At 41.9% G+C, this 23,524-nt stretch overlaps 3 protein-coding genes across 3 annotated transcripts; all 3 read right to left on the bottom strand.

Annotated features, from left to right (window-relative positions):
• Window positions 1–664: 664 nt before the first annotated feature.
• LOC101532007 (olfactory receptor 8B8-like) lies at window positions 665–1,606 on the bottom strand. Its single transcript, XM_058662551.1, has one exon. The coding sequence runs from the start codon at window positions 1,598–1,600 to the stop codon at window positions 665–667; it is 936 nt and encodes a 311-aa protein (XP_058518534.1). The 5' UTR covers window positions 1,601–1,606.
• Window positions 1,607–11,842: 10,236 nt separating this feature from the next.
• On the bottom strand, window positions 11,843–13,335 carry LOC131480013 (olfactory receptor 8B3-like). The gene is made up of 2 exons (XM_058662326.1): window positions 12,428–13,335; window positions 11,843–11,888 (listed from the first exon to the last, which is right to left on the bottom strand). Exons 1-2 carry the CDS (start codon window positions 13,333–13,335, stop codon window positions 11,843–11,845), a joined length of 954 nt encoding a protein of 317 aa, XP_058518309.1.
• Window positions 13,336–22,296: 8,961 nt separating this feature from the next.
• On the bottom strand, window positions 22,297–23,244 carry LOC131480106 (olfactory receptor 8B8-like). Its single transcript, XM_058662550.1, has one exon. It carries the CDS (start codon window positions 23,230–23,232, stop codon window positions 22,297–22,299), a length of 936 nt encoding a protein of 311 aa, XP_058518533.1. The 5' UTR covers window positions 23,233–23,244.
• Window positions 23,245–23,524: the final 280 nt, after the last annotated feature.

Below are 23,524 nucleotides of genomic sequence, written 5' to 3'. Positions count from 1 at the left end.
ATTTAAATCCTGCCCAATGAACACATAGCACGTTCAACTACTCATTTTCCTGCTTTGAAATCCAAGCAGTAAAACCCATTTTTGACCTGCTTAGTCAGGTTATTTCTACTTCCTCTACTTAAAAGAATATCTTTCCTCTCCATGTCTCATCATCTTCAGAGACAACAGAGTGTTTAGACCATATGCTGGATTGAGGAAAGCATAACGTATTTTTCTCCTTGTGTGGAAATAAAGCATTCTCACAGAACAAATTCCCTGTTAACAATCAATGAGGACTGCAACATTGAGAATACAGGAGTATGTCTACATTCAATGCGACAGAGGACTGCAACATTGAGAATACAGGAGTGTGTCTACATTCATCAACATGGTGACTCCATGAGCACTGCTTCAAAGCAATTCTGGATCACTCTGAGTCAAAACATTCGCAGTCTTTTTTGGTGTAATTATTGTGCAACTTTTCTACTGAAGCACACTTATTTTGAAAGGCTGACACTCCATTTCCCACACTGTCTGGACTTGTGATCTATGTAACTAAATAAATTGTTCCTATTATCTAAATGATGTGCATGTTTATTTTAATTTCTTAATCTTTTTTTCAGGGATTTATGTATCATTTAATTAACCAAGAACTGACATGAATGACACGTATAGCTATACATATTCAAAACAAGATCATTTTCTTCTTCATTGTCTTATTGAATGCAACATGTACATCTTTGTTCCTCAAGCTATAGATGAAAGGATTCATCATTGGACTCACAATGGTGTAAATGATAGAAAATACTTTTCCTTGAGCAAGAGAGTCACCAGGAAAAGGCTTGAAGTATGTAAGTGATGCAGATCCAAAGAAAAGACACACCGTTATTATGTGGGAGCTACAGGTACTGAAGGCTTTGGACTTGGCATGAGAAGAACGGATGTGCAGGATGCTACAGAGGATCCGGCTATAGGAAACAAATAGAGTGATGCTGGCTACTGCTGTGTTGATTCCCAACCCAACAAAAACCACCAGCTCATTGATGTAGGTGCTTGTGCATGACAGCTGGAGGAGAGGAGGGATGTCACACATGTAATGATTGATGATGTTGTCTTCACAGAAATTGAGTTTCAGCATGCTTCCAGTGTGGGCCACAGCATTCACAAATCCCATTGCATATGCCCAAACTGTCAACACAAGACAGATCTGAGGAGACATGGTGACCTTGTACAGCAGGGGCTGGCAGATGGCCACATAACGGTCATAGGCCATACATGTCAAGATATAGCTCTCATCAATTACAAAGAAAGCAAAGAAAAAGAGTTGAGTCATGCACTCAGTAAAGGGGATGATGTTCTGTTTCACAAAACTGATCAGCATTCTGGGTATTATGACACAGGAGTAGCAGAGATCCACGGAGGAAAGGTTGAAGAGGAAGTAGTACATGGGAGTGTGCAGGTGAGGGTTCAGAACAATGAGAACAATCAGGCCCAGGTTCCCCACCACAGCCATGACATAGATGCCTAAGAACAGGAAGAAGAGGGGCAGCTGCAGCTCTGGCTGTTGTGTTAATCCCAGCAGGACAAACTCAGTCACTGAAGAGTCATTTCCTGAGGCCATTCTTCCCTCATTTGTCTATGTGAGAAGTGGAAATACAGAAACATTAGAGCAGCAGAACTCAGCTCACCAACAACCTGATATAATAGGGATGTGTTCTAGATGAGGGAGTGAACTGAGGCCAATAATTATGAGCATTTTCATTTACCCCTCTTATAATTCAAAGAGAATCCTCAAAGTTGAATTCCAAAAAGACCTGCGGACAATTCTGTAGGAAGGAGATTAAGAAACTTTTAAACACTCGGGTTCTACAGTGCCTCCCGTCCATTCTACCCTTCTCAGGTCAATGCTGACATCACAAAAGCGATGGACCATTTGGAGGCATGCAAGGCTTAAAGATTATAAGGAGTTAGCAGAACAGATACCATCAACACACTCACCCTTTGACCTCAGGATTCAGAGAGGACCTCCTATTCTCACAGAGAGGGAATTGCCATGGATGAGCATTGCAATGAACAATCCAAAAAGGACATTACTTTTTTTGGAAAATTATTTTTTCTTGATTAATTACATTGCATTATGTGACACAGTTTTATAGGTTCTGGCATCCACGGACATTTCTTTTACTCTCAACAAATTTAGGACCATGGGAGCCACAGCAGCTTCTTCAGTGTCTGAAAAACTGAGAAACCATGTATCACTATACTTTCTGGTGATGGTTATCATCTGTGTTTCCTTGCCAGCATAGGTGGTGACAGATGGGATTTGCCAGCATCAGAAAAGCTATTTGGTGGAATGGCCCATGGGATTTTTATGAGCTAGGAAATCCTTGGGACCTTATTAGGAGTTGAAAGACCTGTGTTTTTTCTCTTTCCCCCGAGATAGTGCAAGGGAGATAATGTTAATTAACTATCCTATATTTGCAAACAAGTTTATAACAATGACATTCTCTGTTCGAAGAACATTTTCATACATTATCATTCCTAGTAAATGAATCATGTACCAATGTAAAAAAACATGGCGACCTGTCCAGTATCTACATCATATCTCTCTGGGTATGAAAAATTGAAATTATTTGTTTCTTGTTCTGATTCTTTCCACAACACATAAACACACTTGCTGAGCTCCAAAAGAGCAGATGTAATATTTATTTCCTTTTATGAAATATCCACAGATTAGTAAGAAATACTTGGCACACACATATTAGGTCCTCAATAAATATTTTATAATAAAAGATTGAAAGAATGATAATCCCTTCCCCACCACCCTGGCACCCATGATAAACTCTTCTTTCCTAAATAAAGGCCTATGTTGAGGGGCGCAACCTTGGGCCTGGGGTTTTAAACTTCCAGCAGCCAGGAGGCTGCTGGGGGCTCCAGGATGGGGCGTCCTGCTCGGATCCCAACTCCAGCCACCATATGCACGTGGTGGAGCTGTCCCCAGGTTGGCCAGTGTACCACTTGGTGCCAGGCTCTGCCTGTTGGCTGCCCGGCCGGGGAGCTCTGGGGTATTGGTTGTCTGAATGGCTGCTTAGGTAGATCCAGGTTGATCCCACTGTGCTTCTGGGATCTAAGTCAATCCTAAAGATTCCCAATGGCAGTAACTCTTCCTTTGAAGAACTTCTAATCACTTAACAATGCTGAGCGGTGAACACCAGTTCATGCAGAAGCTAAGGCTCTGGGCTTGTCCAGCAGGATATCCTTTTACCTGACATGATGATGGATCAGGAGACTGGTCACATTAGTCAGGGCCATAACATTAAGTAGCACTTGAGAACCATATTTGGGGGTAGATTCTGTGTGGGATGTGTGGGCCAAACCCTGTGGAAAGTCTAGCCCAACTGGTAAGCCCAAGAGTTTGGGTGGTTTTGGATTAAGCTAGGTGTGACCAAGGAGCCTGCCATCAATCACAGGTAAAGGAACCCACAACAGTCTGCACTTGTCAAGGCAGCAGCACCCGAATGTGCATCCTGAATAGGGTGTGGGGTGGGCCGGACTGCAACATTCACCAGCTCATACAAGGCCAAATAGAAGGCCAGACTGCACTGGGCACTGGCCTAAAACCCATTGGCATGTATAAGAACTGGGTCTGGGAGTGGGTCAAGTGGAGGAACTTGGAAAACTCTCCTTGAAAGTCATAGTTCCTGCTGGTGAACATGTGGTCCAGACCTGCGGGTCGGACAAGCTGGGCAAAGTAGCTCCAACTGCTGGCTAATGTATCAATTGGTCATGGAACAGAATGTACTGGGCAGGACTGAGCAAACCTTAGCCTACAAGCGAAACTAGAAGCCAGGATGGAACACAGGTCATGCCGAGCTAGGCTATTGCACCTACTGGTTTACATGAGTCAAGGACGCTAAGCCACAGTGTCTAAGGCAGAGGCCAGGACAAGTGAGGGACTGAGCCAAGCTGAGTCAGAGCAACCACTGGCAGGTGCGTGATCTACGGCCGGGAACAGGCCCAACTGGGGAGCTAAGGGGACACCCTAACTGGGTTGAGGTTCCCACCATGGGGCAAGTGTGCTGGAATAGGGGCTGTGTTCTAACTAGGAAACAGTTGTACTCTCCCATGGCACTAGTGTGGACTGGGATTGGATGCACCAGGCCAGCCCAGACTCCAACACCGTCTGGTGTTCTGGAGAACCAGGATAGATGTGGGATGGACTAGGCTAGGTCTCAACCCCCTACTGAGCCAAGTGTGAGCTGTATGTGGGTATGGACGAGCCATGGCTGGGCTGAAACATCTAACACCAAGAACCAGAATGGGTTGAAAGCCAGCCAAGAAAAGCCACTGTTCCTGCTAGGACAGGAGGTGAATTGAGTAGGGCTGCCTCATGGACTCCCTGGTATGTGCAAAATCTGGCATTGGGAGGGGTTCTGATGGAGGAGCCTGGACAACTCCTCTGGCAGGACACAATCCCTGCAGGTAAGCGCAAGAAGCATGAAAGGAAACAGCCCAGAATAGGCCATGGAAAGTTTCCCAGTGGCATACATTTGGCATGGGTCGGGGGCAGACCAGGCTGAATCAGTTCATGTCATCCACTGGCAAATCCGAGCACCAGAACAGAGTGTGGGTCAAACCAGGTTTGGTCATGACAAAACCCAGTGCACAATATGGAATGCCAGGGTGAGGTTGCCTGTACTGGATGTGACTGCAGCACCCAACCAGCACGTGTGAGAACCAGGAAGGAAGGGGGCAGAACCGGCAGGGGGATTAAGGGGCTGGTCCCTCGCCAGACAGCTGCTCCCACTGGAGAGCATGGGTTGGGATGGGGGCGGACGAGACCAAGCAGGGCTACAACACCGTGCGCCGAATGTGGACTAGATCAGGGAAAAGCCAGGCTGGGCTGATTATTCCTGCTGGTGCAAGCATAAATTAGAGTGGGTGAGGGTTGTTTGGGCTTAGTCACAGCATCAGATGGCAGAAGCTGGCATTGGGGACTAATTCTGTCAAGTCAAACCACAGAACCACCCGAAGAGTGCATAAACTGGGATTGAGAAAGACCAGGGAGGGAAATAGTGGGTCCCCCCTCTTGGGTTACTATTCCCGCGGGAGGGCATGAAAACTAGGACAGGGACTGGGGTGGCTAGACAGAGAGGCACTCAACAATATCCGTGAGGGCTGGATAGCTGAGTTGGTTAGATGGAACTAAACTTTAATACCCACTGACAAGAACAAGAGCCAAATGGGATGTGGGACAGACTGGACTAGTCTGCTACACATACTGGCAAACCAGGGTAGGGGGCGGGCCTGGTGGGAGTTATTGTGGGTCACTCCGACTAGGCTGCAGCTCCCAGTGGTTTATGTGAGGGCCGAGTATGTGCTGGGCAGAATCGGGCTGGACTGCAACACCCATTGGTTCCAGTGGAAGTCGGGACTGAAAACAGAACCAAGCCAGCGATTGCAACCACCAGCTGATCATGGAGATGGACTGTGCCGGGCCCTGTACTTGCTAGAACATACAAGAATCTGGTCTGGGAATACCTCAAAGTTTCTTTGGGGATCTCCCCAATCAAACTGCTGGACTCAGAACCCTAGCCAAGAAAAGACAGAAGAAAGAACAAATCAATCAACCACCTCAGCTATATGTTGGCAATGAAATACTGGGCAAATGAAGACTCTATGATGGACTAGGCCAATCAGTTGATTCTTCAACGACCGCACCGAGCTGGGAGTGGCAAAAATGGCAGTGATTAATAACTGGTGAACTATTAAAACCACTTGAGCAAGTATCTCAGAGCATGCTCCACATCCGGGACTTGGGGTGGGTGGGAAACTGAAGTGGAGATTCTCCCTCAATATCCCCCTTTACCTCAGATACCAGCAGGAAATAATATGGACATAATAGTCTTACCCACTTCCCTATAGCCCCTGAACCTTTTTACCATAATTAACTATGTAAAGATTGTCAACAATATGATTTAAAAAAAAAATACTGTCAGGTTGGTTCTGCACAAAACTGGACAAACAAGCAACTGCAACAGTGGCCAAAATAAAGGTGAAGCTGAAAGAAAAAAAAAACATAGGCCTATGTTGTATCTGTGTTATATTTCTAGACCTGAATATAGCACAAAAACATAGTTGTGGCATGTGACATGCCATTTCTGATCTCTTAGAGAGCATCCAAGAGAACTTCTAGTTACAAGTAAGGAGTGCAAGAAAGACTGGTTTCCATCCTCTGTGAACTTCACACTGAGAACTTGCAGTCTCTCCCAATGTCTCAGTGTGTGCCACCACAGGCACAGATCTGAAGATCAAAGGCAGCTTTAGATCAGCAGAGGAAGTTCTCAAGGGGAAAAACCAAGGGTAAGTTCACTATAGGAGGACAACCACTCCAGATTTTCACTTTAACTTTTAGGTAACAACACTGAGTAATAGTCAAAGTGTATCACTAGAAAGATTAATATGGTAAGCACTTCAAAAGAAAATTGTATCTATAATTCATCATCCCATTAGTGCTTTTCAACAAAATTGAGAAACCTGAATTAGTAGCAAAATTGTAATTCCAAAAACACATTACAATGGAAGAGTTCTCAGAACTGCTTACACTTGGTATGAAAAATAAACAAGAACACCCCGCAAAGAGAGCAACATTTATGGATGAGTAAATTCCATCATTGTTACAAACAGAAGAAACACAGAAAAGAATGAAAATCTTTAAAATCTGCACTATCAGATTTGATAGTCATGTAAAATCAAATATTTAATTAAAATCACACAGTAAGTCAATGACCAATGAAAGGTAAAGGAGAGAGGCTTCAATTTGGAAAATTCCTGGAGATAGTTTCCATCATATTAAAATATGCTATAGGTACAGAAGAGGAGATATGTGACTTAGAGTTTGGAATTGATAAAACCTCAGCATCCCACTTGAAGAATCTAGATTCAATTCAAGGCTGTGGCTCTTGACCAGCTTATGGTAATATGGACTAAGAGACAACAGTAAGAGCTCATGTTGCTAACCTCTGCCACTGTACTGAATTCCTGGTTCCAAGCTTTAGGGATCTGGCCATTTAGGCAATTTAAGAAGTAAATCAGTGGTTGGGTGTGCTTGTTTCGTGCATTCTCTCTCTCTCTCTCCCTCCTCTGGTGACTCTTTCATTAAAAATCATTGGTTTAAAATAAATCTATGGGATTATTTGAGTAAATAGGAAAGCAGGAAAAGAGCAGAAGTAACAAAAATAATACACTGTACTTTTTTTTTTAAATATTCATTTATTCATTAATTACATTGCATTACATGACACAATTTCATAGGTACTGGGATTCCCCCCCTTCACCCCAAACCCTTCCCCCATCATGAATTCCTTCACCTTGATGCATAACCACAGCTCAAGTTCCGTTGAGATTCCCTAATTAAAAGTTTACACCATACAGAGTCCAGCATCCCACTTGTCCAGTTCAAGTTCAACCGCCTCTTAGGGAGGCCCTCTCAGGTTTGTACTTTTATTGTACGATCAGGATGATTCAAAATCTGATAATTACTAAAATACTTTCCAATTATCTTATTTGTATTCCTCAGAATTGTGAGAAGACAAAATACCCTTCAGGAAAATCTTGAAAAATACCCCAGAAGGTTTGTATTTCTTCACTTACAAGAATGATGGGGACCTTGGTGATTCATTAAAATTTCTATTTTTCATGGAAATATTAAGATCTCTTCTTTAACTGAAATGAGTCAGATACATTCCCAATAAGCTCATTTTACATCAAAAAATTCTTCCACAGCAAAGAAAAGCTAAAAGAATTTGTCTCTTCCAAACCTGCCCTACAAATGATACTTCAAGATGTTCTCTTGACAGAGAAGAGGAATAGCACCTACCAAAACCAAAAGCAAATGGGAAGAACATCCCAGTAAAATGACAACAGAAGACTAAACCAATGAACAACCCATTGCTAAAATGACAGGACCAAAGTACTATGCATACATATTAACCCTGAAAATAAATTTCTTAAACTCAATCAAACACCATAGATTAGTAGACGGGATTAAAAAACAAAAGCCATCTGTTTATTGTCTAGAAGTAACACATTTCACCAACAAAAATCAGTGGAAACTGTATCGCATGAGTTTTGATGTTTTCTATTAGTTTCATCTCTTCAAAACACTTTCTTCTGATTAAATTCTTCAATGACTCATAGAGCACACAGTAGCATCATTTACTGCAAAAAGGTTCTTGATTTTCTTTTCTTCAATTACACGTTAGTCATTTAGTAGCATGCTATTTAATATTTAACCTCATGGTGTTGTTAATTTCTTTATTCTTCCTGATGTTGATTTTGTTTTGTGCCTTTTCATTTAAGGGGATGTACAGTAGTTGTGTAATGGAGACTGTCATATCTAGTAACATGTTATTTAACTTCATGGCATTGTACATTTCTATTTTTCTTTCTATTGTTGATTTTATAGTATGACTTTTCATTTAAGAGGATGTACAGTAGCTGTGAAATGGAGACTAACATCCAGATGTGAGGATACAGTGCAGTATGCATTTCTACTTCCAGACAAAGATGGACTTACACTGAAACTGTTTACTATATCTTCAAAATAGGATGCTGGACTCTCTGCCATTGTCCATGCCTGCAATGATGGACATATGACTGTGTATGAAGAACTATATTTTAATAATGATATAGAGGAACTACGTGGGGAGGATTGGGGCTGGGATTAGGGAAATATCAGAAGCGTATGGAACTATATCATAAAATGATGATAATAATAATAAGAAGAAGAACAAAATTAAAAAAATACTTGAGGAACAAGGAAAAAAATCTAAGATCAAATGAGAAAACAAACAAACAAAAAAACCATCACCACCAAGATTCTGTATATAAAGGAACTTTCTCAAGGCCAAAAAAAAATTACAGATGCTCAGTTTAAACATTGCATATGTAAGTAGAATCATTTTCATCATGGATTCAATCAAAATAGAGAATATTCTTATTACCGCAAAAAATATTCCCATTGAGTTTTTAAAGCCAAGTTGTTGCAACTGCCTCTGTTTTAACCCAGGAAATCAATAACATTCTCTCCATTTTTAGATAGGCATGACTGAAAGCTTCATATAAAATGCTATCTTTCAAATGGCTTGTCTTTGAGGTACAACCCCACAGCTAATCTAGCCTTGCTAATGCACAGTTGTGAAAGCATATGAACTGGTTCAAGGTTAGAATATCAACCTCTCCTGTGGGAGAGTCCAGAATTCAGTAACCCTTTCTCAATTTTAGCTTATTTCATACCTAACTATTTTAGCAAGCTGTGGAAGAACAAATCAAAACATAAAAGATCTCTCCTAGCATTTTCCTCTGGGTCTGTTTGTGCTACCCAAATCTTCCATATCAATTCCCGCCTACTCAAAAGTAATTTTCTGTTTCTGCTTTCTCTGCAATTCTATCTTTTATTTTAAAATAATAGAGCCACAGAGAAAAAGATAAATACAAAGTTTGCTTAAATGCCAAAATTATAGAAAGAAAATCCAAACGGAAAGAGATTTTGTATACACCAATTTGTGCACTAGCTATCTGCAAGAGCTGTGGCAGAGCCAAGCCAAATTCAGAAGCCAGGAGCTTCATATGAGTCTCCGCAGAGGTCTATGGCTATAGTCCACTGCTTCTCCCAGGTGCTCCACTAGGAGCTGTGTCAGACATGGGGCAGCCAGGACCCAAGCCATCATCCGCATTTCATGTGAGCAGTGCTGGTGGCAGTTGGACCTGTTGTGCCACAGCAAAGTTACCATAACCAAGTTCTCTCTCTTTTTTTTTTTTTTTGAGATTTTATTTTTGTTTGAAAGGCAAATATACAAAGAGGAGGAAAGACAGAGAGGAAGATCTTCCATCCGCTGATTCATTCCCCAAGTATGTGCAATGCCTAAAACTGAGCCAATCCAAAGCCAGGAGCCTCGTGCCTCTTCCAGGTCTCCCACGCAGGTGCAGGGTTCTAAGCTTTAGGTGGTCTTAACTGTTTTCCCAGGCCACAAGCAGGGAGCTGGATGGGAAGTGGTGCTTCCACTGTTAGAAACGGTGCCCCTGTGGAATCCAGCACATGCAAGGCAAGGACTTGAGCAACTAGGCTACCACACAAGCCCCGCAACCAAGTCTAACTCCACAGTTCAATAGCCTATCTCTATTTCTATAATTCTGTCATTTCAGCAATGTTTCAGAAATGCACACATAAAGTACATATAAACTTTTTAAAAAGATTTATTTGTTTTTATTGGAACTCAGATATACAGAGAGGAGGAGAGACAGAGGAAAATCTTGCATCCGCTGATTCATTCCCCAAGTGGTCGCAATGGTCGGAGCTGAGCCAATCCAAAAGAAGGAGCCAGGAGCATCTTCTGGGTCTCCCATGTGGGTGCAGGGTCCCAGGACTTTAGGCCATCCTTGGCTGACTTTCCTGGCCACAAACAGAGAGAAAGATGGGAAGTGGTACATCTGGGACACAAACCATTGCCCATATGTGATCGCAGTGTATGCAAGCAGAAGACTTTAGCAGCTAGGTTACGGCACCAGTGCCCATATAACCTTTAGGATTGCATTTTTTTATTCTTCTTAGTATACTTGTTTGCATATCCACTCCTCACTGCATGAACGAGTAGTTTGTTTTTACTGTTAATCTTACTACACTGATACGGAATTGTGATAGCTGTTTCACCATTCATATTGTAGAGAGAATCTAACAAATTTACTTTACGGGCATGAAGATAAAATCAGCTATGACACTTGAGCACAAGATGTTTTGTGTGTGAGTCTAATATTATTTTTCTATGATAAATGCTCAGGAATACAAAGTCTGGGCCAATAATGCTCAATGATTACTGCAAAACATCAAACTGTCTTCCAGAATGGCTATGGTAACATTTTACACCCCTCAGCACAAGAGTGACAAGCTTCTCAGCATGCATGTCAGAACCTAGTGTGGCAACTGGTACTGATTTCAGCAACCCAAGCAGTTGTACAGTACTATCTCATTGCACCTTAACTTTTTAAAAAAAATACTGGAAAATTTAAGCATTTTTTGAAACTCAACACTTTTCAGTGGTATTTTCCAAGTGAATATTTTATGCAGTGAACTAGTCCATGTCTACACTCTTGAGACACAGTGGATTTTTCTGCTTACTATTTGTTGGATTCTTCAGTTGATAGAGTATGAGACTCATGGTTATAAAGCAAATTGAAGAGATGTCACTGTAAAAGTTTAAAGAAAAATCAGAATGAAGGAGGATGGTGGATAGAAGTGATGGAGACAGGGAGTACAATGTGAGGAGTATTACCATTCAATTTCACTCAACAGGGCATCCTCCAATTTCATACCTTTTGCCTAAAAAAAGCAGATTTTATTCTTTGTTACTTTTCTGTGACTGAGAAATATTCTTTTGGGTTTTTATGCCAAATCCCTTTATCCATTCATCTGAATTTACACACACTGTTGATTGCTTCTCTGAACTACTGAAAATTGTTCCACCAAAGCATGAGTGCTTGGGTTCTATTTTACTTAGTTATTTTTTATTTTGTTTTGCTTTCCACTTTTGTCCCCGTGCTTTACAAAAGACTAAAAATACATATATCTAATTTATGACTGTGTTAGTGTGCTGACTCTACCATAACAAAATACCTTAAACTGTGTTACTACATTGGCAGATGTTGATTCTTTCAATAACTCTGGAGGTAGATGCCCCGGATGAGGAAACTGGCAGATTTGTGTTTTCCTTCCTCTGCTTGCCACCACGTCCTCACAGGGTACTTCACCTGTTGGTCACTTGGTCTTGACTACTTTTGTACATCTAATGTACATCTAATTGTACATCTAATGTTCTTTTCCCAAAAAGACACCAAGCAGTTTTAGTCGTATCCTACTAAAGGCGTTTCAACTTACTTTTTTAAAGGCTTTAATCAAATGAAAAGATGATGCAGGTTGGGCGGCAACATATTAGGGAAAAATAATCTAATACTAAAAGAAATCTTTTAAAATTATGATTAATGTTGAATTAAGATTTTAATACCTATTTGGTGGAAATGTTTTGCTCCTAAGAATTGGTGAATATTTGTATTGAAAAGTGTTGGCAAGGGAACACATAACAGGCCCCAATATCCACATCCCTCCCCTGAAGTGCAAGAAGTTACTATTATTCCAGCTTTTTCTCCATGCAACAAAACATTTCCTAAAAGAACCTGGACTATTCTGCAGATGCTGCGTGGGTGGATGCCTCGAGCTCCACTTACATACATTGTTCTGACTTGTGAAATTATACCTAAAACTAATTATTAATCCTAATACTAAATCATTTCCATACTATTATGAGTTCTTTTTCATCCTAAGAATTTATAGTCACTAAAATCAGGATCTATACAAACTCACAGCTTTGAGATGAAAGTGGAACTTTTCTTGCACGTCTTACTCAGTGCAGAATGTACATCCTTGTTCCTCAAACTGTAGATAAAAGGATTCAGCATTGGACCCACAATGGTATAAAAAATAGTGGCTACTTTATCTTGAGGTAGAGAGCCAGCAGGAGAGGGCTTAAGAAACATGAAGGCCCCAGCTCCAAAGAAAAGACACACAGCAATTATGTGGGAACTGCAGGTACGGAAGGCTTTGAATCGGCCTTGGGTAGAATGGATGTGGAGGATGTTGAAGAGGATCTGGCTATAGGAAATAAACAGAGTGACACTGGGCACTGTGATGTTGATGCCCACCACAATAAAAGCCACCAGCTCATTGATGTAGGTGCTTGTGCAGGAGAGCTGGAGAAGTGGATGAATGTCACATGCAAAATGATTGATGAAGTTGCCATCACAGAAATTGAGTCTCAGCATGCTTCCAGTGTGGGCCACGGCACCAGCAAACCCCATTGCATAGGTCCATGCTGTCAACACAAGACAGATCTGAGGAGACATGGTGACCTTGTACAGCAGGGGCTTGCAGATGGCCACATAGCGGTCATAGGCCATACATGTCAAGATATAGCACTCATCAATTACAAAGAAGCAGAAGAAAAAGAGTTGAGTCATGCACTCAGCATAGGGGATGATGTTCTCTTTCACAAAACTCATCAGCATTCTGGGTGTTATGACACAGGAGTAGCAGAGATCCACAAAGGAAAGGTTGAAGAGGAAGTAGTACATGGGAGTGTGCAGGTGAGGGTTCAGAACAATGAGAACAATCAGGCCCAGGTTCCCCACCACAGCCATGACATAGATGCCTAAGAACAGGAAGAAGAGGGGCAGCTGCAGCTCTGGCTGTTGTGTTAATCCCAGCAGGACAAACTCAGTCACTGAAGAGTCATTTCCTGAGGCCATTCTTCCCTTGGATATATCTGTGAGAAGAGGAAAAACAAGAGCATTAAATAAATAAATATAATAAAATAAGTTGAAATGAAATAGTACAATAAAACAAATACATGTGTCCTCTCTTTTCCAGCCCTGCTCTAACCACATTGCAATCCAGAATGATGCAAAGAACTCAAACCCATCCCCTGTGCACCTTCAGATGCACCAGTTTATAAAATGGAGACAAGGGGTAAAGTTGAGTGTCAAGTTTGTCTAAAAGGCAATTTCTGGAGGAAGGAGAGTCAGGCAAACAGAGGAAGTCAACATTCACCCTTCTGCTGCAGGGTTCAATGACAAACCTTGTGATTCAGGCTTCTCCAGGGATTTCACACTAGCACAAGTCGCTCTGATGAATTTTAACAAGGAGTAGCCCAGAATAACTATTCTTTTTTGTTTCCAGACAGTTTGGAATCAAGAGATTAAATCCCATGTCTCAGTCTCCTTGTTTCTGGAACGCTACAGATTTCACAGAGCACAGTTCCAGGTGATGGCTTTGGCCAGCAGAGCAGGCAATAAGTAGGGTTTGCCAGTATTTGAAGTACGGACTGCATACATGACCCAAGGGTTTCTGTATGAGTGGGGAAATTCAAGAGACTTCATTAAACCTCGGAAGACAATGTTTACCCTCTGATTCCCTAGAGATCAGAGATTTGTTGCAGCTAACAGAAATTACCTACCCTGAGGTGCACTGTAGTTCATTAAAATGACAATCACATAACTCACTTAATGAGTCACGCCTCCGAAGAGAAAAAGAGGATGATTGCGTGAATTCACGTCTTCTCTGTCTTTGAAATATTTAGCACATATTGTAGATACTCCATAAATATTTTCATGACAAACATCAGTGTTCATCTGCTCTGATCATTCCTGGAACCTATATTTGATTTTATGGTGAATTCTTGTGCCACAGACTGAGGCTTATTGTACTGTCAGCTACTCTATTACAGACTTGAATAGCACATAAGAAAATATCAATAAGCCATGCAAAAGGCCACTTCTTTCTTCTAGCATTTATCTTAGGAAAAATATTTACCTACATCTTTGAATAAACCATACTGTTATTACAGTCAAGAACTCAGAAAGGGTGGAAAAATTTGTAAAAGTTTATATATTCAGCCTTGAATATGATAGACTTCAATTGCTAATTTTACATCCAAATAAGTGTAAGAACTCATTAGGAAGTGTAAAAAAATTAATTAATTAAATTTTTTAAAAAGGGTAAATGTTAGAATGTAGGAATACTATAGTGGGATGATATAGTGGGATGATTCCTAGGCACTAACATCCAAACATTGGTGTGGAGAATGGAGGTTGTGTTAAGCATTTCGACAGTGGTGAGCACATTGCTGTCCCATATAGGATTATCTGAGTTTATCAACAGGCTCTGGCTCCTGTTGTCCCATAATGGTTAATATGGACCCAGGAGGCAGCAGGGATGCTTCAAATGGTAGGATTCCTGCCACACATATGGGAGACCAAATGTATGCCAGTGGGTACCATTGGCTAACCTGGATCCTGGCTTTAACTCTCTGCTATTGCAGGCATCCAGGGAATAAACAGGTAGATGGGGGCTCTTTCTCTCTCACTCTAATTAGTTTACTTCATTAAAATAAACTGAGTGTAGATAAACATACAAAAGCAGAAGTCAACAACATGTAAACTATTATGTACTTATTTTACATTAAAATACATTAAAGTCTAGTCATTACCAAAACAGATCCAGGTTATTATTTTCAAATCCTAACATCTGTTAGCAGACCAAACCAGAAATTCTTTAGTGCAAACTTTAAAGAAACCTATGAGATTGATTTTTTTAATCTATGACAATGGTGAAGCCCTAATTACAATGTGTGTTATCTAGGGAAGTACTAAAAGCTTTTACATAGAGCCTAACATTGTGACATATCAAGAAAAGGCACCACCTCCAATACCATCATCCCATATGGGTGTCGGTAGGAGTCCCAGCTGCTTTGCTTCTGATCCAGTCCCTTGCTATTGAGCTGGGAAAGCAGCAGAGGATGGCCCAAATTCTTGGACCCCTGGACCCATGTGGGAAACCCAGAACAAGCTTCAGCTGGCCCGGTTCCAGCCATTTGAGCCATCTAAAAAGGGAGCCAGCACGTATGAGATCTCTCCATCTCTTTCTTTTTTCTTGCTCCCTCTTCTTAATTCTGTAGTCAACTAAAAAAAAAGTCTTTTTATTTTTAAGTATCAAAAAAGTTAATTTTATTTCTGTCAAAAGTGTTAAGTCTAGAAGTGTTTATTTTAACATTAGCAACATAAATTAAGCTTTTAATCCTCTTCTCTTTTTCTACTGGTTGATAGAGTACGCCTTAGAGTCTCCAATCACCCAGATGTTTGCTGTCAGAGCGTGGCTGGGATAGTTGATCAATTAGTTCTGTCCTCTGTTCTTTGCTATGGTGTCAGGTGTCCTCTGCGGACTCCAATGTATTGCCATATCCTCCATGTGCACCTGGATATGCTGTCCACTGCTCCATGTAAGCCTCTAAGGAGGCTCAGCTTTGACACATACACTCCACAGTAACCCGTGGAACCTGTAATTTTTTCCATCGTTATGGTTCGGGGTCCAGCAGTTCAGTTGGGGGATCCTCAAAGATATTTCATCTGATGTCATCACAGATCTGATTGTCATGTGTGATTGCCAATATAGGATCCGACACAGTCCGTCGCCCTAATCAGATTATGTGTATGCTGTTGGTTGCAATTGTTGATTCAGTTCTGTCTCCAGCCCTGTCTTCTACATGAACCAATGGGTGTTGTAGCCCAGCCTGAACCTGTGCAGCACACGCTGGACCCTCACACCCAAGAGGAAGATACCCACTCTTATCTGCGCCCATCCCATTCCTGGATCTTGCACTTTCTAAGTGGGTCTGAAGTTTAACCTGGACCCCATGCAAAGATCTGTCAGCTGATGCTGCAGCAAAGCCCAGACAACCCACATCCACTCTGGCTTATGCATGTACCAGTAGAAACAGTCAACCTATATTGGCTTTCCCCTGATACAGCTCACAGGAGGCCAACAGGTTTTACAGACTTACCTGGTCTGGTCTGCTCCCATTCCAACTCCCACACTCACCAGTGGGAGTGGTGGTCCACCAGGGGAGTCCCATGCAGCCCCATACCAGGCTTACCCCCTCACCGCCTGGGTCTCACATGTGCTGGTTGGGTGCAGCATCTGGCATGGCCCACCTCACCTGGGCATTTGTCAGTGCGTTCTATAGCTTGGCCAGGCCCAGCCCACCAATAATTCCAATTCACGCTGGTGGGGGCTACAGCCTAGTCCAACCCACCCAGCACCCAGTCCTGGTCCTCGTATGAAATGGCTTGTGTTGAGGCCCGACCCGGCCTGACCCACACTCCATTCTGGTGCTTGGATTTACTTGTGGGTGATATGAACTGATCCACCCTGGTTCATACCAACCTGCGCCAAATGTATGCCATTGGGTATCATTACCTAACCTGGTCTGGCCAGCTCCCTATCATGGTTCTTGTGTTCACCTCCACAGATTGTCTTGACAGAGAAGTTCCCCAAGTTCTCACATTAGAACCTTTCCCAGTGCCAGATCTCACTCCTATCGGTGGGTCCATTGGCCAGCACCACTTAGTCCACCTTCCATCCTGACAGGAAATGGGACCTTTCCTGATTGAACTTCACCCATTCTGGTCTTCACTGCAGGTGTTAGTGCCCAGCTAAGCCTGGTCCACACACACACACACAGCTCACACATGGCTCAGAAGGGGCAGAGACCTAGCCCAGCCCGCCCTACACCAACCCTGGTTTTCACAAGCACCAATTAGTGCTGCAGCAGAGCCAACTCTAGCACACCCAAGACCAAGTCCACAATTGTGTCAAGGGATACTGCTGCCATGTCCAGACCAGATAGCAGCACCCACTCCAGGCCTTGCACTCTCAGGTGGGAGCCACAACATAGCCAGGGCATCCCCTTAGCTCCCCAACCAGGACTGATCCCAGCCATAGATCTGCATATGCCACTGGTTACCCTGACTCAGGTTGGCATAGTGGTTCCACTGACTTGGCCTTAGCTTTCAGATGACGCAGCCCAGCCTGACCCAGTAGACTCCCAGTCCCAACTCTCACTGAGGGGTGCTGGAACATGGCCCTGCTCAGACTTCTCCCATCCCTGGCTCATGCAAACCAGTAGGTGTGACAGCCTAGCCTGGCAAAACCTGCACTCCAGCCTGGTTTCTGCACTTGTGGGTGCACTAAGATTTCCTTGGCCATGCCAGGTCCGCCTCTTCCAAAATCAACCCACACTTTTGAAAAGAGTTGGAGCTACCTTGTCCAGCTTGCCTGAACCCCAGGCCTGGACCACGTGCTCAACAGCAGGATCAATGGCCCAATAAGAGACTTTTCCAAGTTCCCCCACTCGGCCCACTCCAAGACCCAGATATCATACATCCCAGAGGGTGCTAGAGTATTGCCCAGTATAATCTGCCCCTTCATCTCAGCCTAGAATGAGCTGGTAAATGTTGTGACCTGACCTGTTTCACACCCTATTTAGGATGCATATACGGGTGCTGCAGCCTGGACCTGCCCTTACTATTCTCGATTCCTATACCTGTGAGTGTAGCAGGTTCCATGCTTACACATAGTTCAGCCCATCACCACCTAAACTCCTGAGATAACCAGCGGGACTTGTATTTCCACAGAGTTTGGCCCACATATTTCCCACAGAATCTACCCCTGAACCTGGTTCTCTCGCGTGCTGGTTACAAGCTGTTCTTACGCTAGTCAAAAGCAAGTAAAAGGCTTAACAAATTCTCAGAGATCGCATCCAAATTTTCCTAGGGCAGTAGGACCTGCTCACCTTATTTAGTTTTCCTGAATAAAAGAACTGCCAGAATTCAGCTTATAATTAAATTTTAAGTCCACAGATATTTGTCAACTTATCTTAGCAGTCAAATAAGGGTCATTGTTCTGGACGGTGAATGGGAACCCAAGGAGAGGGACAGTATCCTTTTATAAATACAGTTCTTTTGCCTTTTTTTTCTGTTGCCTTTTCTGTTCTGCTCTGCTCTGTTTCTTCTACCAAAGTGGTCCTTAAAGCCACCAGCAGAGGGTATGTAGGTAAAGTCTGCTTGTCAATCGGTCCCTCCATAACTAACCCATGGTTGTGTAAGTATCTATGTAGTGTCAGGTGAGTGTCTGAGAAATCACTCCAGCAGGTCCTAGCTACTTGTGGACATGTGGTTCTTGGGCACTTGTTACTTCTTTCATGACCTTGGCAAGGGTTTCCTTTTCTGCAAACAGCATGCCTCAGTCTAATCATGGATTCTCTTCCCGAGTGAAGGGTCCCAAGCACGTTTAGGTAATATTCCAGTGGTCTGTCACAGGAATACAGACATTTCCATCCTGTTTTAACCATCTGCTTGCACATGTGCCCATGTCTCCTTTACTGAGGAATACTGGGAGCTTATACGTAAGTCTCCTACAACAAGAATTAAAAGCTCAAGAACTTGGATCATCTGCTTGAGACATTTCAAAACTTTGTAAGCACCTGATGTTATAAATGTCCCTTTCAATACTGTCTTGACCACATCTCATGAATTTTAGTATTTTTGTTTTCATTGTCATTCTTCATAGAACTTCTGCTGTTGTTTCTTTTCTCTCTCTCTCTCTCTCTTATTGTCTCCTTCAGTGCCACATGAGTCATACAGTAGCAGTGTTTTCCTCACAAAGCATTTTGATCTTTTTTTTTCATTGCCTTAGCAACACTGGTTATTCTGTAACATGTTATTTAACTTCATGTTGCTGTGCATTAACTATTCTTCCTATTGTGGATTTTACTTTCTGCTTTTTTTATATAAGGAAATATATACATATATGTATATACACAGAGACACACAATACAGTATGCATCTCTGCATCTGAATTATTAAATGCATCTTGACAATAATACTAAATTCTCTGTCATTTCTATACCTATAGAAAAACAAAATTATGGACTTAACGTCTGTTCTTATAGGACTACAAATTTAATAATAAAAAGAAAATCAGTAGGGGTGGGGGCTTTGATAGGATGAAAGGAAATCTAAAACCTATGGATAAAAGAATAAAAAATATATAAAAATAAAATATCATAAACTAAAATAAAGAATCATAAAATAAAAAAATTAAAAAGAACTTAAAACTTCTAGTTCTCTAAGATAAGACCTGGCAGGCTACCACCTTGGCAGTTGTATCAGCTAGGTTATTCACTTTAATATCTGAGCGCATGTCCTTTGGATATTCCTGACAGTGTGTTGCCATGATTGCTTTGTGCATCAATGCTGATTGCAGTAATTTTCACATCTCCTAATAATATTGAATTGGGAACCTCATTCCACTGAGGAGACCTCTTTCCTTCTTGGCTGGCAGGAATGCTCACTGCGATTGATCTGTTTCCCTAACATGTTGCTATTCTCACCCCCACTGTCTCCTCATGCAAAGGAAGCATTTTAAAAAGTAACTAAATCAGAAGGTCATCATTGTGACAACTACCAAGTTGCTTTAAAACTTATTTTTAAATAAATTTTTCAATATACAATATATTTTTAAAATGAGAATCAGATGTGTAAGTCAAGCAGTGGCAAGTAATCCATAGAAGAAATAGCCTGTGAGGATTCAATGGCAGGACAGCTCTCTGCAATCAAGGAGAAAAGCCTAAGGAGAAACAATATGTGCCAATCACTGATACCAAAACTGGAAGAGGATAATTTTCTGTCCATGTAGCATTTCAATCTGTGGTATTTTGTTATGGAAAGATTAGCAAGCTAATACAATCATATATACATGATTAGCAGAGACAGAACTCAAACACCCATGACTTGGAAAAACTGCATTTTAGTTAAAGAAAGAGGTTTCAATGAATCAAGTTATATATGCTGAAAAGAATTTGTGTCCTTGATTTCAAACAAGACTCCCAACAATAGTTTTGGATATATCCAGACAATGGGATTATGGACTATCTGACACTGTACCAGAAATGTCAGGGCACACTTAAATAGCAGACTATTGTAACTCGGGATGAAGAGTTGTGACATTACGACAAAAATCAACCAGCGGGTCGAAAATAGGAGGAGGGGAATCCCAGACTATATAGAATTGTATGATAAATTTCAAAAATGGAAAAAATACACTGACATCTATAATAGAGATGGCACACGCTGTGTGGTCACAGGGTCTTTCCTCTGTGCCTTCCTGCATCTCATAGCCATCCAACTTTCATCTTCTTTAAAATAGACAAAAGGCCATCATGGCACTTAACTAACTCACTTCTTTAAAAGAACCCTGCCACACAATGAACGTCTCAGAGGTAGAGGTGCAACAGCTTAATTTTAGGGAAAGGCAACTCAATGTATGTCAACCTTTGATGACTAAATAACATTAAGACAACACTGAAATGTCACAGAAGCTTTTCATGTAATACACTGAAGGCTTGACATGTGAGGGCTTTTTAAAAATTTTTTGTTTTCGTTTTTTAAAATTTATGAATTTATTTGGAAGTCAGAATTACAAACTGTGTACATTGGTTGAGGTGTGGTACAAAGAGAGAGAAAGAGAGACATCTTATATCCACTAATTCACTTCCCAAGCGAACACAACATCTATAACAGAGACTAGCTGGGGAAAGAAACTTCATCTGGATTCCGCATAGGAGTGACTGAGGCAAAGCACTTCGGGCATCTTCTTCTGTGGCTTTTTCTGGGCCATAACAAGGTGGCTGACCAATAAGTGGAGCAGCCTAGGCCAGAACCAATGTCCATGTGGTAGCCCTCTCCACCACATCACAGCCACAGTGCCCTCACACACAGCTGGAGGTCACTTGGCTCCAGCAGCCTCTGCATGGAATGCTCCTGTACATGCATCCCTTTTGTCCTCAGCACTCAGGATACTCACCAGCACCTCCTCAGAAAGGCCCTTCTAAACACCCACTCTAAAGTAGCTCACAGGTACTCTCTGTATCATCACCTTAATGTGATCATTCTGCATAGCCTTCCCATGACATGTCCTCATATGCCTGTCTCCTCAAGAGCACCTGCACTTCATCTGTATCTGTCTAAACAATCATCCCTCTGAGACCTCACACATTCCCGTCCTTATCATCTTTCAGATCATAGAATTAGAAACACCTGGTACAGGGTAGATGCACATCAAGCATTTCCTAGCTAAATACTGTATTATTTATGCCATGTAATCCTCTGATTTTAAAAAATCAAGGAAAAGTAAGAAAAAATAACTGATAGTGATGTGCTAGATTCTGAAATCTATTTAGGAAGAAGAAAACGTTTTCTGTAACAAGCATTTGGAAACATTTATATTTAAACCCTGCCCAATGAACACATAGCACGTTCAACTACTCATTTTCCTGCTTTGAAATCCAGGCAATAAAACCCATTTTTGACCTGCTCAATCAAGTTATTTCTATCCCGTCTACTTAAAGGAATATCTTTCCTCTCCAACAGAGAGTATAGACCATATGCTGGATTGAGGAAAGCATAACCCATACTTCACCTTGTGTGGAAACAACGCATTCTCACAGAAAAAGAAAGCCCTGGCAACAATCGTTGACAGAGGATTGCAACATTGAGAATACAAGAGCATATCTGCATTCATCAACATGGTAACTCCATGAGCACAGCTTCACTTAGTTCTGGATCACTCTGAGCCAAAACATTCGCAATCATTTTTGATGTAACTACTGTGCAAGTTTTCTACTAAAACACACTTGTATTAGAATGCTGACACTCCATTTTTCACACTGTATGGACTTTTGATCTATGTAACTAAAAAATTGTTCCTATTATCTAAATCATTTGCATGTTTATTTTAATTCCTTCATCTTTTTTCAGGGATTTATGTATCATCTGATCAACCGAAAATTGACATCAACACAACTGTAGTTATATTCAAGAAAAGACCAATTTCTTCTTCATTGTCTTATTGAATGCAAGATGTACATCTTTGTTCCTCAAGCTATAGATGAGAGGATTTATCATTGGACCCACAATGGTGTAAAAGATAGAAAATACTTTTCCTTGAGTCAGAGAGTCACCAGTAAAAGGCTTGAAGTATGTAAGTGATGCAGATCCAAAGAAAAAACACACAGTTATTATGTGGGAGCTACAGGTACTGAAGGCTTTGGACCTGGCATGAGAAGAACGGATGTGCAGGATGCTACAGAGGATCCGGCTATACGAAACAAACAGAGTGACACTGGGAATGGCTGTGTTGATGCCCACCACAATGAAAGCCACCAGCTCATTGACATAGGTGCTTGTGCAGGACAGCGGGAGGAGAGGAGGGATGTCACACATGTAATGATTGATGATGTTGTCTTCACAGAAATTGAGTCTCAGCATGCTTCCAGTGTGAGCCACAGCACCCACAAATCCCATTGCATATGTCCATGCTGTCAACACAAGGCAGATCTGAGGAGACATGGTGACCTTGTAGAGCAGGGGCTGGCAGATGGCCACATAACGGTCATAGGCCATACATGTCAAGATATAGTACTCATCAATTACAAAGAAGCAGAAGAAAAAGAGTTGAGTCATGCACTCAGCATAGGAGATAATGTTCTTTTTCACAAAACTCATCAGCATTCTGGGTGTTATGACACAGGAGTAGGAGAGATCCACAAAGGAAAGGTTGAAGAGGAAGTAGTACATGGGAGTGTGCAGGTGAGGGTTCAGAACAATGAGAACAATCAGGCCCAGGTTCCCCACCACAGCCATGACATAGATGCCTAAGAACAGGAAGAAGAGGGGCAGCTGCAGCTCTGGCTGTTGTGTTAATCCCAGCAGGACAAACTCAGTCACTGAAGAGTCATTTCCTGAGGCCATTCTTCCCTCACATATTTCTGTGAAAAGTGGAAATACAGAATCATTCGAGCAGCAGAACTCAGCTCACCAACAACCCCAAACAAATAGGAATGTGTTCTAGATGGGGTAATGAACTGAAGCCAAGAACTATGAGCATTTCATTTACCCCTCTTATAATTCAAAGAGCATCCTCAAAGTTGAATTCCAAAAACACCTATAGGCAATTCTGTAGGAAGGACATCAAGAAACTCTTCAAACACTCAGGTTCTACAGTGCCTCCAGCCTGCATCTACTCCTCTCAGGTCAATGCTGA

The sequence above is a fragment of the Ochotona princeps genome, chromosome 4 (assembly GCF_030435755.1).
Source record: "Ochotona princeps isolate mOchPri1 chromosome 4, mOchPri1.hap1, whole genome shotgun sequence".
NCBI classification, from domain to species: domain Eukaryota; kingdom Metazoa; phylum Chordata; class Mammalia; order Lagomorpha; family Ochotonidae; genus Ochotona; species Ochotona princeps.
Note: the sequence above shows the minus strand (reverse complement) of the source record. Positions and strands in the feature narration are given on the sequence as shown.

Excerpts from the sequence above, each read along its gene's own strand:
- LOC101532007 (XM_058662551.1), bottom strand. The coding sequence starts at position 1,600 with ATGGCCTCAGGAAATGACTCTTCAGTGACTGAGTTTGTCCTGCTGGGA.
- LOC131480013 (XM_058662326.1), bottom strand. The coding sequence starts at position 13,335 with ATGGCCTCAGGAAATGACTCTTCAGTGACTGAGTTTGTCCTGCTGGGA. Across the intron at positions 11,889-12,427 it reads CATTCTGCACTGAGTAAGAC|GATACGACTAAAACTGCTTG; the intron begins GTGCAAGAAAAG and ends CGCCTTTAGTAG.
- LOC131480106 (XM_058662550.1), bottom strand. The coding sequence starts at position 23,232 with ATGGCCTCAGGAAATGACTCTTCAGTGACTGAGTTTGTCCTGCTGGGA.